This window comes from Ambystoma mexicanum, chromosome 3q, assembly GCF_040938575.1.
Source record: "Ambystoma mexicanum isolate Mex_15411 chromosome 3q, UKY_AmexF1_1, whole genome shotgun sequence".
In the NCBI taxonomy this organism is placed as follows: domain Eukaryota; kingdom Metazoa; phylum Chordata; class Amphibia; order Caudata; family Ambystomatidae; genus Ambystoma; species Ambystoma mexicanum.
The window spans coordinates 97,489,243-97,508,992 of NC_090926.1; the positions used below are offsets into that span (position 1 = coordinate 97,489,243).

A 19,750-nucleotide genomic window follows, 5' to 3' on the forward strand; every position below is an offset into this window, starting at 1 on the left:
ACAGGGTTGTGAGAGCACGTGCAGCTCACCAACAGTGTGCTGATACGTTCCAGTGCCAAGAAAATGCAGTACCGAGACCACCTTCAGAAGGGGGGGATAACAGTCGAAATGCCAATGCGGCTGCTGATGTCGTCCTCAATCATGGTTATGATGTACATGATTGTTGGACGGTCCAGCCGGTATAATGTGTGGATCTGTCCTGGGGTCAGGTTCCAGGGTGAGGCCCTGATGCGGGGTATTGCAGGCTGCCTGCGGGGTCGTGCTGGCTGCACAATCGGGTTTGGAATGGGTGCAGGGTTTGATATTGCCGCCTGCGCCTCCTCCGCCTCCACCTCCTCCTCCTTTGCACCATTGCTGCCACCATGTGCACTGCTGCCAGTAGGTTCAATAGCCCCAGTCCCAATGCTGCTACAGCAGCTGCCTGCATAGTTGTGTTTGGAGTTGGCTTGGGAGTGGGTGTGGCTCTTTTGTAGGCTCCAAGTGGCCTGATGGGTCCGGCTGGGCTCATTTGGTGCACCTGTGGCCTGATTCAGCTCGCCAGGCACTGTTTAACATCATCCAGGGTTTTTCTGCCATTTTTGTGGCAGAGTTTCCATGTACGTGCTACTCGTAATGCGCACGGTGTAACGTATTGCTGGTAACTGGGGGTTTCTCTGCCGACGCAGTTATCGGGTGCGTTGACTCCGCAGTGGCAGTTTCTGGTGGTGGTATTTCTGGGATCGAAGGTCGGAATTCGCTGATCCGGTAAACGGTGCCGGTATGGTTATACCGGCAACGTTAAATCCGGACCGGCAGTCTCGTAATGAGGCCCAATGTGCTAAATTAGACATCAATGTTAATTTATTGAGACAGAATATTTTTTGATTATGGCTCAATAGTGGACATAAACCCATAAACCTGAGAGATGCACATGCACTAAAAACAACTTGTATTTAATAGGCATAGTTATAGGGCAAAAGTAAGTAATAGTTTTGAAAAAGGGGTAAGGTAAGGAGAGAGACCCAGTGGCAGTGGTGTGTGAACAGATCCAATGTTGGAAAATGGAGAATACAGAAACCTAAAGAGACAAGGGGAATTATTATAAACCTACAAAGATTCATAAAATATAGATGAGAAAATGGATTGCTAAAAGGTATTGAGAGTGTTCCCTTAAAGCGGAAAACACTCTCTTAATTTTGTACAGAGAAAGCAACAATTATAACTGAATCAGCAATTAGCTCAAAATTATTCTGCTTGTAAACACATGAAATGAACAATAACATTGAATCCGAAATGTTTCAGTTATATTTAAATTGTTAGATGCTTAATTTGATCTCTTCCACTTGTTAGTTGAATGTCCTTGCTAGTGTTCAAAGGAAATGTTAATACCCTTAAACAAGGGGGATACCAGAAAAGGGTCTGCCTATGTGACAGAGGGGATCTGAGTTCCAAACATAAGCGGTTGGACAAGTGATTAAAGCAATGGAGGACCCCCAATTCAAATCACGTTTTGGCAGTGTGGAGATGATAGGAGCCGCCTTCGTCAGGGCATAGCTGTGAAGACCCTGTTGGATATATATGTAAGTAAGGGTTAGGCTTGTATGTAGTTGGAACCAATTCTTGCGGTGAAAGTGAGCTCAAGAAATTTTGTAAAAGATGTGAACTGCAGCAAAAAAAGTTGAACTCCATAGAAAAGTCTTACCATGGGCAACATATTCTCCAATTCCTAGATGCTGGACCGCTTGGAAGCTCCATTAGTGGTACGAGGCTCAGGCGTCCATGGCTGACAATTTGTGGTGAACTGTGTCTAGACGTAGCTTTGCTCAACGGTGTTGTGAGGCATGGAGGTGCCCTGAAGAAATTCTATATAAGGGGGCAAAGGGAGCAATAAGAGCCTCTGTGTATGAGCCCACAATGTGGGAGGTAAAGAGTTTGTAAACTCACAATGCAGAATGTAAGGTGGTTGCTTGATGCATCTTACCGGAAGGTGACCAGCGGTGTGGGGGAAGATACAATCTCAGAGATAAATGTCGTCCAGGACTTATCGCAAAGCATGGAGTAAAGGTGTCACATGAGGCGGGCTCTGGAAAGACAATGATGAAAATGAGGGTGGATGGAAAGGTGAGGCCCTAAATGGGGATCATGTCCTATATTTGTTCATGCCAAAATGGAAAGGAGCGAGAATCGTTTACCTACATCTGTCAAGGGTAAAGAAATGAATGGATCACGGTGGCGGCATGTGTTAGGATCCTCGTCTGAGGAAGCTAAATCCTACAGGTCCCGGTCTGTGTTCGATCCGGTAGCAGGACCACACAAAAGGGGTGCCTGTATATGTAGAAGAGGTCGGGGGAGAGGTTCTCGTCAGCGGCTGCAATGCAGGCGCGCCATGCAGGCTTTGCTAAGGCAACCCTAACCTCGAGGACCACGTTGTAAGGCAACAGTGATGTTGGAGCTGGCTGAACGTGGGTGTGGCAATGCAGACCAATAGAGAGCTGTTTGAAGAGGGAGAGCGGCAGGTCAAAGTCTGCAATTAATTCTGAGCTAGATACTGCATGCTGAATGCACACCTACTTGAATGTTGGTCTGCCCTTGGGGCGAAGCATTCAAAGGTGGAAATGTGAAGTTTCGTGTGACCCCTGCATGGATGTACTGGCATAGATAGCAGTGGATGAAAGAAAAAATCTGATGTGTGAAAATGAACGGCGATGCTGGCTGGACAGGTACATAAGTAGGGAGGCGGGAGCAAAGGTTGTGTTCATAAGTGTCCCTGTCTCTAATGCAATGTTGAGAGACAATAGATGTACAAGTAAGAGACACAAACCAGTGTTCTAAACTAGAAACGAGTTCTCCAACAGACTAGAAGGCACCTAGTGGGGAACAAGTAAACAAGGATGGCTACTAGAGAGAAAAGCAATAATAGATGTTGATGGACAAATAAATATGACAAATGAAAATGCAGGGGGGTAGGTTTAATGAACAGTCCTGGGAGGGGGACCCCCCTATATATAAGTGTGGTAGATCCTCTTATGTAGGGGGTAGACAATTTTCATTTAGGCCGTGATTTACTGGCTCAAGTCTGTAGATCCATCTGCATTCCAAGTCCAGAAGGTGTCCCTGTATGTTGGGACCTCCCTTCCATCTAGTGTGTGGCAGGCTTCCATGTAGTGCTGCACTAGGGGGCAGTCACGTTGCAGATTCTGGACCTATGCTACGATATCCGGGTGTTGATACTTCTCATTGTTTGGCTCACATACTGAAGGCCACAGGGGCATTGAATGCAGTAGACCACCTGTTTAGACTTACAGTTGGCCAATAGGAATGGAGACTGGACTAGGATGGACAAATAAAAAAATTTATGTATCCATTCCAGTATGGAGAAAAGATACAAGCTGTCGAAATGATAAGAATTAACTGCTCAGATATGGCGGAAATAGCAGGAGAGCCAGGATGCTGGGAAAGAGCACAGCTGTTGATGTAAGGGCGTGTAGCAACTGGTAATGGATGGGAAGTTGGACTAATACCATGCCCTGCACATCTATTGAAGAAAGAAACAGTCCGCAAGGTGCAAAAGATGAATGATGAATGCCTGGAATCATGGGCCAAGTATACAAGACTATTAATCTGGGTTGTCAACGAAGCAGAACGAGTACATATATTACAATTGAAGAATGCAACAACCTAGTTCAGGAATGATGGCAAGGTCTATGTTGGAAGGAACAAAGGTTGCAGAGAAATAATTGAAGTACTAGAAATGAACAAAGGAACTGCAGTTTTAATGGATCGATATTGGGCTTGCAGATCCAGAGTACATGCAGTTGCCGAAAGACTGGGGAGGAGTGTGCTCCATTGTAAATGTGAATGTCACAGCGCTATCGATTCCCCAGATTGACCTCCATATCACGGAGTTGCCAAAAATGAATGAATACAACAGGAGGAAAAGATCATTTCATCTTCGTCGACTAAAAAGAGAATTATTTCTCATCGAAATCAATAAAGGCTTATGAAGACATTCCTGATTAACACAAGTTATTCAGCAAGACCGCCAGGAAAATGACATCTATATTTATACCAGGACTTCAAGCTGCAGAAAACGCCAAGTGGTTGCAGATCACTAGGTGAGAATTGCTGCAGACAATGAATGCAATGATAAAAGGATTCAATGCAATAAAAGAAGAATTAAGCGCTATCAGGCTGATGACTCTCCAGAACAGGTATGTTCTGCATCTGATAACATCAATGGAAGGAGGCATCTGTGCCAATGTTGGGCCTTCTTGCTGCACATTTACACCATCTCATGATGGAGAAAAAGGAACCGTGACAGAAGCAATAACAATGTTAACAAATGTAAGGAAGACATGGTTATCTTCTGGATATCTTCTGATATCTTCTGATAACCATGCCTTCCTTACATTTGTTAACGACAGACACAAGTAGTACAAGTAGTACAATCCAAGAGGGTTTATTGAACAGCATACAGGTGAAAAAACGCCTACTCTAAACCTAAATCGTAGATGGGAATAAGCTACGACCACCAAAGTAAAGAAAACGCTGTCCTAGTTGTGTTGTGTCAAAAAACAAAATGGCCTATACTAAAAAACCTATTGCCAAATCCTTACTCTATATAACAAAAGGGTGTGAGATAATGATATGTATAACAAAAGAGTGTATGCAGACTGAAATGTCAAAAAGGGTTTTGGTAGTTCAGGACTGCTGAACTAATACGCTCCCTTCCCCACATTGGATCATAGGACAAGGCAGAACAGTGAACACCCCTTGAGTCTATAGGCATCAGGAAGCTGTTTCTTCCGAAAAGGCAGGATCCCTCAAATCAATGTCTTTTGCCTGACTGCACAAGACCTTTCCCAAGCTCTCACCATACGAGATTCCCCTCTTCTGCGGCTTACTCGTGATACACCTTTATTGGGTTCACCTTCGTCTGTAAAACACTGTTCAGTCACTGTATCAAAATGTGGGATTCACTTTCCCTTGCTTTCACTTGGCATCCCGCCATCGGTTTCACTGTAGCCTTCAAATTACAGTTCAGTTAACTTTACCAGTTCTACTAGCTTACAGCATTCAGGAACTCTTAATGTCTTTTTAAACAAATATTTGGTTAATTGTCACCGGTTCACTCAGGTCCCCCTCCTCCGGGCACAGACCTTCCTCTGTAGACAGTTCTGGCTTCCCTCGTTCTGGCACGAGCTTTCAAACCGCCAGCATCACACTTATTTCTGTGCGATCTTTCACGCTTTCACTTTTTCATACTTTCCAGTTCGATACAGAGACTTCCGATAGGCAATCGCATCTCGCCGGGCCACTCTGTTACATTGTATCAAGTGCATTTACTTTTCACAATCAAGCTTCTCTTTCTCGTGGTTGCCATCATATGCACAACCCACAATGCTGGATACAATTCAAAGGTTTATACCGCCCTCCTCTTCCAAAGCCTTCTGGTATATGCAGTTCCTTTCACTTCTTGTCAAAGACTTCCGACAGTACGAGGGAGCTTGTACCCTTGACTTTCTCCTCGTATGATCACTTTGACTATTCGCCTCCTTTCTTAGTTATTTTCTTTCACGGCTTCTCTCACCCACACAATCGCTGGCAATCTCCATTCTTGCTACAATGTGCTTTTGCTTGCGGTTTCTCGACTACCCAATGAGCACTTCAAACGTTAATGTCTTTTTCATTTATCAACACAAGCCGGTCTCCCTTTTCACTCACCGGCAGCGGCTCATACAGTTTATCAAGGCCTTCCGTTCAGTCAAGGCTTTTGTCCCAGTGTATCTAGACTACTTTCAAGTCCTCACACCACACACGAAGGAGGCACCGCCGTGACCTTCTGCAGTGGCATGGAGTTGCACCTTTGGGATTCTGCAGCAACTTTCACCTCGCAGCTGGTAGGACCACAGCGTTTCTTTCGCCTCCTGGTCGCATCTGCTCTGCTTCCATACCCGTGTCGCATTCCTGGGATTTCCTGCCCTTCCGCTCTGCTGGTCTTGCTCGCTTCAGTTGCCCTTCTCACCTTGCTCTCCGTGTGCTCTCATGCTCCACCTTTTATCTCAGTGGGGAAAGGTAACAGGATTCAGGTGCAAGTCATTAAGGTTAAGTGTCTGACTCTGCCTTACCCTGATGTTGGGACATGTCAAATGGACTGGTTGTGAGTGAGTCTGTCTTTCCACGAAGCGCTTTGTCTGTGCAGCAGAGTGTGTGTAGGAAAGAAGGGCGGAAGATAACGTTCCTAGATAGTACATGGAATGAGGGTGTTCTACAAGGAAATGGGCACATGGATACCGTGTCTCTCCTCCGGGTGCCCCACACCCACTCCCCAGGGACCACTCATCCATGTGATCCTCCCGCACTGGTCCACTCCCAGAGTCTGGATCCAATAGCGATGGCCGTGCCCCAGCCACCTGGATGACAGATTCCAAGGGACTAGTCAGTGAGACACCCTTTGGTATCTCACACAACCCTGCACACAAAAATGGAAGACAAAGCTGATGAGATGACAGGAGACAGTTGGTCCTCATCCATGTTGGTTGGCAAATGCTTTCAAATTACTTGGAGCAATACTAATGTTGGTGTTGCTAGGATTCAGTCTCTAAAGGATCATCTTGGGACAATGTCAGAAAACAGCAAAGAAAGATATTGGGATGAACATAATGAGTGACGTTAATAGTAGCACTGGAGAGAAAACACAGACTGAAGAGAGTACTTGAGAAGACACCAAGAAGAGTTCTCTTGCACCTCCAGTTGCACCTCCAGGAACAACGTGCTACTATCCCCAAGATCAAAAGAGTTATGTGGGACGGTGGATATTCTGTTCACCAGCAAGGGATTGTCACTATATGACCTGGAGTGTGGATGAGCATATAAGAATGTGGGTCACCTGAGGGGGGTGATGAAAATATGGGTCCCAAAGAAAAGAAAATATGATGAGATGGGGTAAGAAGATGAAGCAGGAATTGCAGAAGAGGAAAAGAAGAGCATAATCGAATTTTTGACCACAAGGGGGCATGTAGAGAAGCATGTGGAGGCCTCTTCTCTAGTCCCCGCCCCTTCACCACCATCCACTTGGACTAGCAGACGAAGAGTACAATTGGGAATCCATGCACAAGTGTATGTGACATTTCCATACTGCGTCGATTGAACGAAAACCAATATGCACTCAGGCAGCCATTCTGAAGCCACCCTCACATTGAAGCAAAGGAAGGAAGTTACCTAGAAGGATGTCCATTGCCCAAGTGCCAGAATGCGGCTATGGGAATCATTGAAAAGGTTGATGACAGTAATATGATGTCATGAGAAAGATATATAAATCTAATGTGGAACAATATGAAAAAACTAAAAACTGATGATGTAACTGAAGCATGTACCAAAAGATTAAGTTATCGTGAGAGTAAGAAGATGAATTAACTTGTTGACCAATAACTGTAAATACGGTGTAACGTAAGGTAGATAAAGCATATAGAATCTTGCAAAAAAGAGGTATATATATATATTACGTTTGGGACAGCCATTAGAAGAAAATGGACATCGGCCCATGTTAAAGAATCACCCCAGCTACCTCAAAATACGAACCTAGGATTGCAAATTGAAGAATTAATGAAGAAGTTATTTTTGTGTACTGAATAAGGGAGTACATTGGCCAAAGGTCATGGAAGCTATTTAGAGTGATGTGTGCAAGGCACAAGGGGAGTCAAATGAACAGACCATGTGCGCAAGACATTGTTCTGCTAAGATTGGGAGAGCAAGGATATTTGCTGATGCCAATTATTGGACAACCATGAAGGCAAAAGTCTGTGTAAGGTGGAGTGAGCAAGTCTCTAAAATCAAATAGCAGTTATTGTGAGGCTGAAATGGACAACATCGTGGTCTCCTAACACATGATGAAGAAATCAAAACATAGGCTATTCATTAGAGCTTCGAATTAGGATAGTGGTGTGCTCACACTTCCTCGAATGTCCCAGAGCAGTGAGCAGACTACGAGGTCAACTACCAATGATAGACATTGGCTAAGGATCAGGTTGATGACATATGATGGACTAATTGGAAAAACAGAGAGCAAGTTGACAGAGCTTCAACAGCTAGGTTTTGCCCTGTTCGGGTGCTGCTAAGACGAGGCGAAAGTCCAAGGCTGGATAGGGTTGCTAACCAATAAAAAGGCCTGCCAAACACTTTTACATACAATGTTGCAGTTATTAGCTCACTGCCATATTCTCTGCTACAATCAGTATGTGATGTACATCGAAGTAGCTCAAGGCGGTCCTACAGACAAGCGGCAGCCAATGAGATATTAACACTTATATAATTCTATAAGTAGACATGTTCCCTAATCCAATCGCTCCTGGCGTTCGGTTTTTATGAACTGCCACATAGGATGACGCCACAGATGACGTATGTGACATTATATAAACTCTGTACAAGCAAACTCAGGTGTGAATATATCAAGCATCTACTTGATAGCTGTATTTCTCCCTGCTTTCTTTCATTGAGATTAAAGCAGTATTTTACCCTCTTCCTTTGGTCTGTCCAATTATTTTGTCTGTGATAATTACTGGTAATTCCATCTAGCACAAAGAAGATGCTTCAAGGTGCTAGAGCACATATGTAAGGACGAGTGGATTAGAGAAGAGGAAGGCAAGCCACACACAGGGGAAGCCCTCTGGCGTAGCTATACCTTGCAGGGGGAGAGCAGGGTGGAGCCACAGAGGCCACAGCAATCCAAGAAGTAGAGAACACCGGAGCGATACGCTGGACACCTGGCAACCCGAACAGCAGAAAAGCTTCTGTCAGGATGCACCTTGGAGGATCATCCGACATGGCTGCGTGACCACGAAAGCACTGTGGTGGGCATGGGGCCCATCTAATGACTCTGACACCAGTGGAAGTAGGAGATCTGAAACCACCCATCAGCAAGCATTTGCCGAACACAGCAACCTAGAGAGATGCCAAAAGCGGGGCTATTGTGAAGCCCGGAGCAGGGAGCCAATAAACTGGAGAAGCAGGCCTGTGCAAGCGCCAAACCCCGATATACCACCCACAACGAACGAAGATACTGGGGTCGAAAGGAGAACGCTGAGGCAACCGGAGGAATATACCTTAAGTGAAGGAAGTGGTCAAAATTACAATATTGATATTGGGAATTTGAAAAAGCATAAGTGTAAATATCACCAGAAACCAGGGAACGTGAGTGGAGATATTTAACATGAGGCTTGGAGAAAGCTGGAAAGAGTATCCTATGAAGGATGGAAAAAGTTACCCAAGTTAACTGTTGAATAGTGGGGGAATTTCCTCATGAGAGACTTTAAAAATCACTATCAGTCAAGATTAAATGTTTGCCAAGGGCTCAGAGAAAGAGACTAGTAGAGAAACCTCAGCAGTGGTGTTGCCTCACCCATGATAAAGATACAGTAAACCCCAGAAGCATCGGGTGAAATGAGAGTGAAATACTCAGTCAGAGGAAGGACTTTAAGAGACTATCTTAAGAAACCCAATATAGCTAAGCATTACACCATATGGAGGACCAAACCTATGAGTGGTTGGCAGGAGCTACATGAGCTCATAAATAAGACACTGAGAATGAGAAGAGACCATCATATAAAGTTGTTTCTAGGGGATGACATTTTCATATTGCATATATATATATATGAACTAAGAGAACCCTAAAGTAAAGACTCAGGACCGACAGCCGAAGGGAAGCAGCCAGGCGAGAGAGGGTCTTTTGGCAAACTTTAGTTATTAATATTAGTGGTAGGGTCAGGTAGATTAGATTTTGGATAGAGGACATTTTTGATGTGAACTTCCTGACCACAGACAAGCACCTTTAGTTAGTTTGGTTAGATAGGGACCATCCCTGTAGAAATCAGATAATATAGGCCACGTCAGTATTATTTTGAATAAATACTGAAGAAATGTCCAATATGTTTCTGACTCGCCCGACTCACCAAAATACTTAGATACATATGGGATCAGCAATGTATTAAGTTAGTACACCATAGATAGAGATGTCACACCTTAAATTGTATGTAAACAAAGCAAGGTAAATGATGTCTTTTGTTTTGCTGTAGTCACCCTGAGGGGACATGTATAACCGACGTGGGTCCCGTGGCTGCTTGGCCTAGAGACCCAAGCTACCCCTGAGAGGCCGAAACATGTTTGGGGATGCTTGTGGTCTCGGGCAGAAGGGGTGTGAACAGACAGTTCGGGCTGGACTGCCCCTTTTGGGGTGGGACCAAGACTGATTTGCATATGGTCTTTCCCTTTTGCAATGGCTTGGCAGGTGAAGAACGATGGTTGGGAGGGTTGCCCAGAGCAATACCAGAGGTTAAGATTAATTCTAAACCTTCCAGACATCTCCTCTTTTGTTCTGCTGTAGTCTCTACACCTTTACCAATGACCCAGTCTGTCTGGTAGGGGTAACTAATTTAAGATTTGTAATCATACAACACTCATTATTATGAACACCACATTGCTTAGATCTTGTATATACACAAATATAATAGATTGACAAAAACCAATTCAGTTTCAAATAACACGCACAATTGCACTCTTCATTCAATCCTCCTGGGTAAACTGCAGCAAGTCTACCAGTCCAAAATGTCTCTCTGGGATCCAGTCTATTCTGGGGATCAGCATGTGATGCATAATTCTTGATAACCTCAATAATTTGGAAACAGATCTGTGAAGTTGGTGTTTCCTTTCGGCAACGTGTCTTACTATAGACAAATTCATGTTGCATGTTCTTATGGTGGTGTGTTCATTCCAGCGTAGGTTACAGGGTTGCGTGGCTTTCCCTACATTATATATTCCACATGGGCAGCATATAGTCTATACAACATTCTTGATGTCGCAGGCAGCATAGTCACATATAGGTATTTCTTTGCCAGATCTATGATGATAAACAATATTTCCTTTTGTCACAAAACCACCATTAGTGCAGTGCATGCATGGATAGATGCCAGATTCTTTGCTGGATTTCTCTGCATTCTTACCATAGCCAGTTTTGACTAAACAGTCTTTTAGGTTAGAATGCCTGGTATCAGCAAGGGCGTTATCGAAGCAGTCCTTCTATATTTGGATCACATGTTAAAATGTGTCAGTGTTTCTGGATGCATTTCTTGGTTTATTTGCTCTGTATCGAATATTTGGATACGTAGACCAAAGTTGGATACTCTTTAACACTTTTGTATTCAAGAAAATCGGGGTGTTTCAAATCTTGCAACTTTGCCATAGATGTCAAGCTCCAACTGCCCAATAGGGCAATATGGCAATGCTTCAAACACAAATGCAAAATGCTAGTGTGGGGCAGTTTTTTGGTTCAAAGTGGGCCACTTTTGTGGCTAATGAGAGCTAGTTTGGTGAGTTACTTTACTATGCGGCTAGTAGTTTTGACCATTGTTGCCGAATAAATATTCTTTAAATTGCAAAATGTACATCACATTTTAAGAAAAAACTCCCCATTGGGTACTATTCAAAGAGTCTGACAAAAGGAATGAGTTGACATTTGCAACTGTGGGACACTTTTTTCACTGGTGTCAGAGACAGTTTTATGCACTGGCTTCATCAATCGAGTGCCCAGGATCAAGAAACTTCCTAGACATCCTTTCAAGCGGTTCTATGCATTGCTCCTGGTTACTAACAATCCTGTTCACTCTTAAAGGAGGCTGCATGGCAAATTACGAATTGCGAACTGCAGAAGGTTATTTCTATCTGTTTATTTACAAAAAATGTGTGTGGAATAACCACTGTCCTTTGGTATGATCTCAATGTCTAGAAAGTGGATACCAGGGTTACCTATTTCAGTAGTAAACTGAATCCTAGGATCGATCTCATTAATGTATGTTAGAAATCCTTGTAAAGTTTCAGTGTTCCCATTCCACATTCCAAAAATATCATCAATATAACAACCCCAGTATACAATGCATTTCTGCCATCCTGGATGTATGAGTACATAGTCATGATCAAATGTATACATAAAACAAATTGCATAGACTGGGGCCATAGCACCCCACACTGACGTGCCGGAAATCTGAAGTATTGTATTCCAAATCTAAAGTAGGAATTCTGTGAGATAAAAGTTAGTGGCATCAGCAGGAATTCTTTAGATGCTTCTGTGTTACCATGTTTGAGAAGTAACCATTCTACGGCTTCTTGTCCCAAATTATGGTGTGTCAAAGTATATAAACTCTTCCCAGTGATTGTGAATACAATAGGGTCTTTCTGAAACGTGTTGTTATTCAATGTGCCTAAAATATGTGTGGTGTCCTTAATGTATGTACTTGTATCCTGAGCGCAGCTTTTAAATCAGCGGTTCTGATGTGCAGAATACAACATCTGTTTTTACAGTCTATGCAGCCACTCGAATAGTGGAAAGCTACCATCCTATTAGGAATGGAAAACCCACGAGGTATATTTTTATTGGAGCAGTGTTAACTTTAGGATGTTCTCTCCAAAGTCTATTTAGTTTTTGTACACTTCAGTGAGGTATGAACAAACCTTGATTACATATTCATGATGACTGGGTTATGTTGTTTTACACGTACTTCAGGATTTGTCATAATATTATTATTTCTCATAGATACTAGAGGTACACACAGGTAGGAGGTTAGTTCTTGCTTTGAACTTTAGATTTCAAAATTGCAACGGTATGGACCTGATTATTATTTCTTTTTGTTCCACTTTGTTGGTTTTTGTTGTCTTTTGTATACTATGTTATATCTTTCGACTTGAAGATGGACGCTGTCCGAAATATTACCTACAGAAGTGTTTGGTTGCTCTGAATTGCACACATTAAAATGTCTGACTACATGATTATTCGTTTTATTTTGTGTGTTGGAGAGCACGATGCACCCTGGGAACTGTTTCATGGTATTTTCCTTATGAAAAAATACGTATTAATTTCTGTTCTTTTTTACATTAGAATTCAGTGTTCCGAGTAAGTTATCAGTCTGTTCTGGTTCAAACGATAGGCATGGCAAAGCACTGCACTCTTATATCATGTAGATGTCAGAAGAGAAAACGCCCTCTAATTTAGTTGGGGCTCAATCAGACTCCGCCTATCATTCTCTTTCACTAGATAGTATATGATTCCGAGTAAATGTAAAAAACCAAAGGAGATGGCATGACAACTTGAATATGCCAAAGCTAATGTAATATACGCCTCGGTACTCACAGAATGGGTGAACAGTCAATGTCCGGGAACATGCTCATAAGTGTACAACAACATGTTCGACTGGTTAAAGTAAAATATCAAGGATGACCAAATCAAGTGCCAATGGGGGCCTTTTGCTGCATCTGCATGGCTGTTGCACATCATCCTGCACATTAACGTTGTCATTCAGAAACGAATGTATGGCTTTCTGGGTAGAACCCACTGGATGTTGTTTAGCAATTATCCCCTTGGCCCTAGAAGGGGAAGTACTTTTGAAGATGTATTGTATAACTGTCTTGATGATCTTCTATACAAATGTCACATTCGTATAAATCAACCACTACTAAATTTGGAGATGTGTTGTGCTGAATTGCAAAGCACCAGGGCAGTTCAACTCTTTTTGCCCAACAGATAAAAAAAATATAGATATTTTAGTTGAATAAAGCGCAATTGTACATGTTGTATCATTTCTATGGGGGCTAAAACATGGGATTTCTTAAAAAAATGTATGAATTCAAGATGCAATTTAAAGTTAAAAATGAAGAAGAAACATTGTGTCCCCACATCGGTATCTTATTTTTAAATGTTGTGTAATAGTATTGCTTATAAAACACTGCATTAAAATAATTACTTCAAATGTGTGCAAAAATGTATCCATATAATTGTCATACTCTCCACTTCAAATTAGGCTCATTGGCTGTAACTACAGCACATTGATCTAACCTTTCTAAGTCAAGCTGTCAAAGTCCTTATGATGCCATACACAACTCACCTTGGTATGTGGGCCGAACTCCTCACTCAGTTTCTTCAATGGATTGTCATATTCCAGTATCATCTGCCCAAGCCTAGGGAAGCTTGACTCACTAAAATTAAACAGCAAAAGAAAATCAGTGATAAAACAACTTCTCTACACGATTCAAAGACCTCTAAGGAAGATGCACTCCATGTAGCCTCGCCATAAAGCCAAGCCCTGGAGCATGTCAAACAGGATATCAGGAGACACATAGATGTACCCGGGGTCATATTTTGGAACCTTGGTGAACGCTGAAAGGCATTCAGGCAATTCTATTCTCAGGATATGAACATTGTGGGCATGGTGGGTATCACCTCCACATCAGAAACGAGATTACCACGAATGAGGATACTTGCATGCAACATTAATCTAAAAATCAGAAATTCGGGCGTGAGAAGTAACCTATTGCGGATTAATTTCCTGTCCTAAAATCAGGGAATTAAAGATGATCAGTGGAGGTCCAATTTGTTATGGCACTAAAATAATTGATTTATGTACTTAACCTTTTCGATTCTTGTACTCCATGATGTGCAGGTCCTGGGATTGAGATTAAGAAACTGGCTGAACTCAGTGCAAGCATACTTCAATCTAGCATTCTCTCACCCTTTCTAGTCCCTCTTACTCTCTCCCTTTCTCTCTCGTTCACGCACTGGCGCTATTTCTCTGTTCTCTCAATCTCTTTCTCTCGCTCTCTCTCTGACCGCCCTGTCTCACTCTATGTCCATGTCTCTTGCTGTGTGGGTGATAGTTATGTACATTTTAGCTAGAGCCACACCAGCTATTACTGACAGAAACAAGAAAGAAAACAGTTATCTCAAAAACGCCTATTAGAAGGAGAAGGAGCAAAATACACCAGTCAGGGTTCAGCCTGCTGTGCATAAAATCAAAGCCCATTTTAGGAACATAAGAATAATCACAGTTCTTCGTATTTGACAAATATGCCTCTGATTTATCATGGAGGGAAATGGATCCTCCACTTTACTTCTGAATTAAAAATTTGGTGGTGTGGTAAAAGTGGCAGTAATTCCGTTGCTGAAAAAAGGTAGTGGTAATAGAATTACTGCCAAATTTGTACTGCACTGTGTGACGATTCACAGGATCTCGTCACTTCTCCCCAGAGGGAGCCCTTCCCTGCAAAGCTAAGCAGGTGTGGCCACTACCCAATAGTCCCCCTAGGGGTGGAGGGAAGCGGGACCTCACAGGGAGAGACTCCCCTTATGGGGACAAGGGCTTCCGTTCCATGAAGGCACTCCCTAACCGCTTTTCCCTTGGAACCAAGTCCTTATCAGAAATACCTGATAACACTACTGTCTGTTATGGTAATGTCTCTTTTACCTTTGATCCACCAATTAATATGATCGAGACAAAGAAGAGCCAAAGAAACCGGCAGAGTAACAACAGGTTGCCTTACCATAGTACTGAGAAGAATTGGCCCCAAAGAGGCATATATCTCAACAACAGTAAAGAAGGACTTTGACTTTACGCTGGGGAGGATCCAGCTACAGGTAATAAAGACGGAGAAAGAACTGGGAAAGAGAGATAGCAGCCAGCGTGAAGCCGGGATGTTCACACCTGGGAACACGAACCTGCAAGAACGCTGATCCCCAGTGGAGGAGACATCCCAGAATGGTCGGCAGAGCGCTGCAAGGAAGCCAAGCTCCAAACCAGTTGAAGAGTGGGAAAGAATCCAGCAGTGGCATGACATAGGGAAGTGTAGTCCTGCAACTGCACCGTAGCCGTATGGGCAAGTCCCTGCAGAGCCGCAAGGATGAAGCGGGGAAAGAAGTTAAGGAAGCAAGAAGTGCTGAAGCAATGCGAGTCCGCCCAGCACCACAGAAAGAACCGGCGATGCTGTCCCGACACGTACCAGGTAATTAGAGTAGTGGGAGACCCGGAAGGGGCTTGTGGCAGCTCAAGAGTCAAGAGAGCCTTGGGAGTGATCGCCCTCATTACAGTAGTGACACCCATACAACCATGAATCAAGAGTGCCCCAGGAGTAATCTCCCTCGTCACAGTAGTGATACCCAAAGAACTAAGAGTCAATAGAGCCTCAGCAGAAATCTCCCTCATCATAGTATTGATACCCAGACAATGAGAATTAAATGAGCCTCAGGAGTAATCTCCCTCGTCTCAGTAGTGAGATCCAAAGATTTAAGAGTCAAGAGTGCATCAGGAGGAATCTCCCTTGTCAAAATGGTATTTCAAGTAAGAGTCAAGAGGATACTAGACAACATGAGCTGTCTGGAAGTAATCTTCATAGTGTCATAAGACAGGGAAGAATTGCTGGAACTGTAAGGCAAGCTTTCAGGAGACCTTAGGAAGAAGTGAAGAGACTTTTGAGGACTATGGCAAAAGACTATCCTAAGAGGGCCCGCATGGCTCTGCAAGGTAAGTCAGGAGAAGCCATTCCCCTTACCATACTCTCTTTGTTGAATCAGAAATGTAAGCAAGGAAAAGAGATAATAACTGAGCGGGTTCACCAGGAGAAGGGAGTCACTCTCACGGTACTATTTTCATTTGGATGAACCCTTTTGTAGATTAGTGGTAGGGTTGGAGTAGGTTTTTGGACAGAGGACGGACACTTTTTTATTTGACCAAACACCCTGACAACGGGCACCCGAGTTAATATTTGTGTAGGTAGGCATAACTCTTTAGAGATAGGGAGAGGTTGGTTCTTTTCTTTATTTCTTAAATATAAAGTTGCTGAAACATGCCACCCCTTTATCCGACTCCTTACTCCACTACACTACAACTGTCACTCGTAATGAGACCCTATGATTAATTTACCCTTGCACTGTCTCGGGGTAAGGGTGCTTGAGCACATGCTAAGCTTCCAAAGCTCATATATCCTAAGAGAAATATATATATAGGATTAAAGGTCTGACTAGTAAGCCAAACCTACACACAGAAATACCTGACAGTGGACCAGCATCCACACCTAACTGTACCAAACTGAGCTAAAAGGTCATTATTTCCCAATTTCAATGCTTATTTCATTTATTTAGTGGGGAATGTCAGACCTTTTCAATACCTCTAGTCAATCACACACTTTGGTGCCCTCATGTTCTGCTGAATTCTGTGGATCCTCAAATTTCCATAAATCATGAGTATTTTAGATATTCAGTTACGTGTTGCACAAGTCACTAGTTCTATATACTTGTTACTGGGTAATATGAACAGATCAATTAATTTCTTTTCAGTTAACATACATTCTGTGTTATTGATTGGCCATCTCTTGTATGCTCCATGACTTTTCCAGGCCACCAGTGTCGACTTAAGAGGTCATATAGGAAAAGGGCAGTATTACTATATGAGTATTGACGACATTACTCCACATAATGATATTGTATTTCTATATATTTGCCTGTAGAAGTTTTAAAGTCCATGGTTTTCTAGATTATGAAGACATTGTGGCAGAAATGTGAAGTGTTAAACTCTTTCTGGAACCTGAAGTGGTCCTGTTGTTGTTGCAACATTGGATTCCGTTTACCACATGCATCTGTAGAATTTGTTAAGTAAACATTATAGGTATTATTCTGCTGTTAGCTCCAGATCTCAGGTTTCGGGCAGGCCACTAAGTGTGTGTGAGCTGGCTTAACTATTGGGGGCCACTGGGCCAGCAAGCCTAGTGAGTCAAGCACAACAATTTGAAGCTTTCTCTCTCAACCATCTATTTTGATGTACAGTTTATAGTAGTTCTCAGGGAAGATTTTATAAGTACTCTAGTTTCTGTGAATATTTCTGGTTATATGTTGTTGAAAGTTCTGGAAGACTAATTCAGTACTGTGTTGGCTGTAGACCAAATTGTGTAGGAGGCAGATGATCAGAGAATGGACTGAATAGGTCCAGCTCTGATTTATTGGGGCCACATTTAGGATTACCTAGGATCTGTTGTATTAGTCCCTTTTGCAACTCTTGATTTAACAGTAGGTTGTTTGTGTGTTTCTACTTGATATGACATGACTGATAGAGGTGATTATCTTGAGTTTGGTGTGTTTGATGTGTTGATTAACGGACAGGTTCTACCCTTCATGCTCACAGCTGTGTGTGGTTGTAGCATCTCCTTTCACGTCAGACTTTTTGTGAGAACTTTACACGTGATGCAACTGCTTTTTGATTTGCAGAAATCTTGCACATGTCTATGGAGCACGTTGCTTGTGTTTGCCACCTTTTAATTCTGGTATTTACGTATGCTGTACGTTTGTGGTAGGGATGCACCCTTTCTATGGAGGTCCTGTTCTAACTATGAGGCTCGTATCTGTAATTGTCGAGATTGTCTCAAATCTCTCCTGACATGAGGCTGTCTCTGCTCTGGAGAACAGGAGACCTGCTACTCCTACCCCATGACAGTCAGGGTCTCCACTGAACATTCCATGCAGGTCATGAATGTGTTGTTATATATGAAAATCCTGGCATATTTTCGTAGGATAGTTCTCAGGTGTACGAGTGTAAAAGTCTCCCAGTGATAAGAACCTCTATTTTCAGGATCTCTCTTTCCTACCTCTATGGGTGTCTGTTCCACTTGATGTTGTGTTTCAGTGCACAGTTGGTGTGTGTGGTTCACTGTGGTCTCTGTATCAATGGCGAAGGCCTGAGAGCGTTTTAGTGTCTCGCTCTAAAATCCTATGCCTATTCTGTATCTTACAGTGTTTCTGGGTAATTCTAAATCATTTAATACTGGCATGTAGCTTCTGCAGGGCATTATCAATCCTAGTTAATACCTTCTCTAGTGGATGCTGCTTGTTAATATGTAAACGGTCGATGTTCTTCTTTTCCGAAAACACTTTATATTTTGTATCGGTCATCGTAGAAAGTATTGTTCCTCTTTGGACTCCTTGTGTGACATTTGTGAGGAAATTCGTGGATTGTGAATACCGGCAGCCCAGTAGAAGCTGGTAGTGCAGTAACATATGTTTACACGTTTTCTTTGATTACGAGACACCTTGAAGGGGCGCACACATGCCATTGATTCCGACAGTAAGGGCCACTTTCTGTGGATCTAAATGGTGGCGAACTATGCTCCACAAGCAAGCATGCCATGCCAGAATTGCATCTTACTCATCTGCATACATGAAGTCATAGATTGTAATGGGATCCTAAATATTCTCCATACATTCTGTCTCAAATAAACCAAAGAAGTATCATCCTTACATCACATCACTAACCACAGCTACTTTCATTTAATTTTACAGATGGTATTTTAGTTTACTGAGGTAGAAAAGTAATCACTGACCATTTGACTGACCATATAGGATCATACTAAATTTGACATCATTTTTATATCAGCACAGTTTTTAATAATATTTCCCCGCATGACAGATCTTCTAACCTCAACAGAAACACAGTTCTTATTCACAGCTTTTCCTAATTGCAGCAACTCCCAAACCAAGATGCCCATTGCACCCCCGCTTCAGTGTATGTATCCAGTGAAGTTTAATGTGCCATTTCCTCACCCGTGGCCATTTAGCATCTCATGAGCGCAGTTGTACATCCCGATCAGAACCTTCCTGTCGTCGATGCGGGACAGCAGCAGGATGACTGTGGTATAGGTCACAATCAGGTCCAGGTAGCTCTTGGTGAAGTTGTAGTTCACATTCTGTGGGGTGGTGCACATGAGGAGTCAGGTTTCGCTTGAAAAAAGCATATCAAATATATGATACAGGAACCAAAATGTGTGTTGGTGTAACAATCTCCAAAAGTGGCAGGAGAGAGAGAGAGAGAGAGAGAGAGAGAGAGAGAGAGAGAGAGAGTGAGAGATGGAGAGATGGAGAGGGTCTGTGTCAGATAGCTAATGCAATCAACAATTAACAGCACCTTGATGCAAA

General features: G+C 42.8%; 1 protein-coding gene across 1 annotated transcript in view; it reads right to left on the reverse strand.

Moving 5' to 3' along the window:
- Positions 1-19,750, reverse strand: part of NCKAP1L (NCK associated protein 1 like) — a 2,015,530-nt gene that overhangs the window by 1,781,322 nt on the left and 214,458 nt on the right. Inside the window, exons 5-6 of the mRNA XM_069653209.1 lie at positions 19,379-19,521; positions 13,905-13,995 (exon numbers count right to left, since the gene is read on the reverse strand). Coding sequence (XP_069509310.1) covers positions 13,905-13,995; positions 19,379-19,521 — 234 coding nt within the window. The remainder of the gene's footprint in view (positions 1-13,904; positions 13,996-19,378; positions 19,522-19,750) is intronic.